This window comes from Antrostomus carolinensis, unplaced genomic scaffold, assembly GCF_000700745.2.
Source record: "Antrostomus carolinensis isolate BGI_N321 unplaced genomic scaffold, ASM70074v2 scaffold25984, whole genome shotgun sequence".
NCBI lineage: Eukaryota > Metazoa > Chordata > Aves > Caprimulgiformes > Caprimulgidae > Antrostomus > Antrostomus carolinensis.
The window spans coordinates 22,369-27,445 of NW_010313201.1; the positions used below are offsets into that span (position 1 = coordinate 22,369).

The 5,077-nt window shown below is 45.3% G+C and overlaps 1 protein-coding gene across 1 annotated transcript; it reads right to left on the reverse strand.

The window, feature by feature from the left end:
- Positions 1-134: 134 nt before the first annotated feature.
- On the reverse strand, positions 135-3,525 carry LOC104524418 (catenin alpha-1-like; the record flags this gene model as incomplete). The annotated part of the gene is made up of 2 exons (XM_010167287.1): positions 135-730; positions 3,391-3,525. Coding segments are annotated over 2 exons (423 nt in total), but the record flags the coding sequence as incomplete, so codon positions are not given.
- Positions 3,526-5,077: the final 1,552 nt, after the last annotated feature.

Below are 5,077 nucleotides of genomic sequence, written 5' to 3' on the forward strand. Positions count from 1 at the left end.
ATACACACAATACTTTAATTAATTTTTTTTGGAGTGAAAAGATCTAATTTTCCTCTCTTGATCACAATGAAAATCTGCAGTCTCCGAGTAGCACAATTCAACTATTAGTGTTAACCGTTAGTGTTACTGTCAAATCCTCTTTGGTTATAGAATATTTTCTTTAAAGCAAGATTATACAAAATAATTCTCCACTAGAAATACACCCCTGAAATCTAAAAGCGATCTAAATGAACACACTTCTGCAGGCTGAAGCTATATGGATAGGACTTATAAATTTGAGTATTTCCCCATGTAAATCTAAACAAAGTTATCAAAATTATATTAAGTAAATACATTTTGAGGAATAGTAAACTTTCGAAAAATCCTTAGAATATTAAAAGTAGAGTTCTGGAAGTAGCAGTAGTGGGCTAGAGAAAACAAATAACCGAGACAGAGACCTTTCTTAAATACTCTCCATCGCCTTGAATTCACTGAGAGCCTGCACCGGGTTAACGTGTTTCTTCTGGGACGCTCGCTTGATTTTCGTCTGGGTTTCGTCTTGTTTCTCCCTCTTGACCAGGGGTTTCTTTTCCGGAGCCTTCATCTTCCAAGAGACGGCGGGCAGGTTGAGCGAGGCCATGCCCTGGGACTTCTGGTACTTGGTGGATGCCACGTAGGAAGCCTTCACGGTTTGCACCACCGCGTTCATCAGGTTCTTGGCTGCTTGGATAAGAGACATGGCACTGTCCACCTGCCAAACGGTAACACGTGAGCGTTACAGGCTGCACACAAACACAGTGTTCCAGAAAACATGACAGTCTTGGGGTGTAAGAGCACTCAAAACTGTTTTTTTCTGGGTTTTCTTTTGAAATCCGAGGTTCCAAATTAGAGGCAGCATTTTTCTTTGGACACCAAGTGGTAAAAACCTGACTTGTGCCACCAAAAAAAAAAAAAGTGCAACATTTGCCCATGGTCGGTGCCTTTTCCATATTAATGGCAATCAGAAAGATTTGTGTGCTGCTGTTTGCTTTTGTGCCTAAGCTTTAACAGGAGCTTATTCTCTAATGAAATTAATAAGGCTGTAGTAATATCTTAATTACCAATAATAAATATTTAAATCAGTCCAGAATATTAAGTTGTATTGGAAAGGAAGGAACCCAACTGCATCTTCAGGGCCGGGAGCCCTTTCCCAGGTGGTTCCTGATTTACAAGAGCATTAAAATCAGAAAAAAAAAAAAAAAAAAACATTTGCCAAAGCTTCAGCACATGGCAGAGATGAAGAGAAAAAAACAGGGCAGGGTGGGAGAGAGAGGGGGGGTACCACTGAGGTGACCTCAGCTGCGACCCCACTTCTCCAAGTGCCAGTGTCCTGCTCTGGGTGGGACCTCTGTCTTTGGAACACCAAACAGTCTGGGCAGGGTTTGGGTCTTGGGCAGGATTCTGCATCTCTGCTAAGCTTACACGAGAGCTCAGCTGCCTCTACACACTTAAATTCCAGCACTGGAGACATCTAAGGAAGGTTTTGGGAAAAACCTTGGAGCCATTGCTTATCTAGCTGTAAAATAAATTGAGCAGGAGGTTGGTTGCTTTTCTTATGCTGCTGGTACCTCCCTTTCCATCACGCTGTGTTTTGAGTACCACGACGGCGCCCTCCAGCAAACCAGCGTCGTCTGCTTTCCTCGCCCCAGTCATCACGCTGGAGAACACTCTCATTGCGTCTGACTATTTCCATGAATCTTCACAGCAGGAAAAACCATATTAAATGCAGTGAAAGCAAGGAGGTGTTTTTCTAAATGAACTGTCAGATTGCTTAGGCTGCCAGCTCTTACTGCCTTGGTTATAGCTCTGCTTTCACAAAATTTCTGTGGTATGTGGATTGGGGAGGATATTAATGTTGAAGAGACTTTTAGACAGGTGAAGTCCCTGGACTGGCAGAGGTCTCCGTCTGATAATCTGGTAGAAGCTTAACGCTACTACTGGCAATATTTAGCCCCAGTGGACAGACTCGTGGAGAACAGATAAAACCAGGAGCTGAGATGCCTGTTCATGTAACTAATTTATGGCAGAAGGGTATGTAAATTCTGAAGACACTGAATAACTGCAGTAAAACCCTGGAGTACATATTATTGCGTAATGACGCGTCTGCTTCTTTGACAGCACGATGCCTTCAGCCTTCCAGCTAACAGGACATCAGGCATGCGACAGAGGCACAGCACCACGTTTCATTGCATCTCATCACTCAGCTCTGCTGTGCTGGAAGTCGGAGTGTGTGGGACCGGCAGAGAAGCTGGTCTCCCCTGCGAAGCTGCTGAGCTTATGCAAGTGTGGTCCATCACCACCACTGCTTCTGCAGCAGGCTGCTGCTGTCCTGAAACACTCATTCCACAATCTAGCTTGTTTGCAGGGAAAGAAAGATGTGCTAATAAGTTTAAGCACTTGAAATACCTGAATGGCAAGAGATGGTAATGTTTTTTCCATTTGCTTTTAAGGATTCAGATAGCAATTTTGGACTATCAGCCATTTCTGTCCCTTCTTCATACCTCCTACCTCAGTCATGACATGGATGGGCAGAAGTACCAGTGATCAAACATAACCGTCTAGGGCAAGGAAGAAGATGCCAGAAGAAATTAAGAATTTAGCTCTACTTCCCTCATCCCAAATATCTGTCACACAGATTTTTCTTAGGAGGAAGCATTTACTGAAGTACAGGGAAAAAATTATTTGCTAAGTAATGGCTGAATAAGGAAGCAGGCTGGCTGACAGCAAATTTCAGCTGTTAGAAAACAGAGCAGCTGCTAACAATCCCTGTGATCTTCAGGGCACAGCTATTTTGAAACATTAACATCTTTGGAGTACTGCAGGACACCGGCATATTCCAAGGCTGTGCTGAGACATGGGTAGGTTTAGCTATGCTTATTAAAATGATTTAAGATCATTAAGAGTGAAAAATAGTCTGGAAAAACCCGTAGATTACACAAAGATAAAGTGAATCTGTCTACAAACATGGTAGAGTGAAGAAAAGGGAAGTCTGTATTTCACCACCTTTCAAATAGTAAGTGTTCCCTCCAAGAACAACAAGGCAGGGCCGGCAGGGTTGCCCAGGGCAGTGGTGGAGTCCCCATCACTGGAGGGATTGAAGAGTCGTGTAGACATAGTGCTGAGGGACATGGGTTAGTCGGGGACTTGTCACTGTTGGGTTAATGATTGGACTCGATGATCTGAAAGGGCTTTTCCAACCCAGGCAATGCTGGGATTCTGTATTATAAACTTAGGGTGCATTAAAACTTTGACTGAATGCTCCAAAATTTCTTGTCTACATTCTATAACGTTCAGCATAAAAGCTTAGCTTGGAATAAGTTAGCCCTGGAAGAAAAACCAGCATGAACTGCCCATGTCATAGGTCATACATACCCCAGACACAACCAGCTCCCCTCCAAGGTTTTGAACTTCAGCCTTCACTTTGCTGCAGATATTCAGCTGATGGCAATAGAGCGCAATGCGCTGCAGGTAGGCTAGGAGGTCCTGCTTGCAGGCAGAATCAGGGCACTGGAAAAATAAAAGTGAAGTTTTACTTTGCAATCACAAAAACTGGAACAGAAATTATTCAGGGAGAAACCAGACAACTCCATTCTGAAATAGCACACGTGCTCCAGAGATGATTGCACTTTCTGCTCAGCTTTGGTTTCAAAAGACAACTGAGCAATCCACAGGCATCGCTAAATACGTATCAAAAACCAGAAGCAATAAACACAGAACACGGGGGCAGCCACTGGACAAAATTGCCAGGATCTTTTCAGCTGCACTTGAGCTCCCTGCAAGGAGAAAGAGGAGGAGGACGACTACCTAACCTTTCTCGAGCAGGTTTGTTAAGTACAAAAGGTCCTTCCTGTACACTGTACAGGACACAGCAGCAACGATTTGACACCCAAGATCTCAACTTGCAACTAGCAGATATAATCCAGTCTCAATTCCCAACCCTAAGTATTTTAAGCCAGGAAATGATAAACCAGTTACTCAATTATATCCAGCAAAATAGATATTTTCCTGACTTCTGCTTCCATTTCTTAGCAATGTGGAAACTAGATTCCTCACCAGGCATGAAATAACATTTTTAAAGTGCTTGCTGAAGCACTCATCCATATGATAAAAGTAACTTTTTCAGCTTTGCAATTGAAAAACGACATAGGTACCGGAGACCGCCGAGCAGTTCAGAAAGCCGCTTCCTCGGACAGAAACGAAGGGCCAGCCCTCGCTTTGCAGAGCCGAGCAGCGAGATGATTAATGAGCCAGTCCCACGCTGGATTTCAAAACAAGAGGAGCCCTGCTGAGGGGCAGCCACAGACCAAAATGGGATCTGTAAGCGTAGGACACAAAAGCTACGGGAAGCCTTTTATACCCCTGCCAGTCCTGCAGTATCTTTAAAGCAGGCAGCGAGCAGGGTGGTCAGCATCACTCCTCCAAAGAAGAACGGGCCACCTCAAATCTACTGGCACGCTCTGGCTGTATGAAGACCAGTGAATAAAGCAGCTGGCACCCACTGAAATCCACCAACCTTTGCCCACCAGACTCTCACGCTGCTGATGAATAAACTAGCGGGCAGGCGTGCCACGCTCCAGCCCTCTGCATGCAGCACTAGCAGGGCACCGAGGGCTTGCCTGCACCCCAGCCTGGGGCACCAAACATCTTGTGACCCGGTAAATACTTGGGTCACTGGCCAGCTCTGACCTCCCAGCATCACTGGCTGTGCTGCAAGCAGTGCCCAAGACGACAGATTTTAAACCAGTCTGGATATTCATGATGGCAGAAGCTATTGCAATAGGGATGCTGGGATATTACAGTCCGACAGATCATGTCCTGGTAGACCAAAGGCAGACCCTGCAGTGATCTCCTCCTTCTGAGATGGCTGCACGCCATCCAGAAACTCCTTAAAGCTCCAGCACCCAGACTCTTGGCACACAACTCCCCATCACTAAACGCAGGCTTTCCAGCACCCCATACACACACGCTCCTGTACAAACCCCAAATGCTCTTCCCTGGCCCCACAGCTTAGCTTGACTCAACAGCAAGAAGGGCTCATCACCCTCCGCTTCTTCCCTCC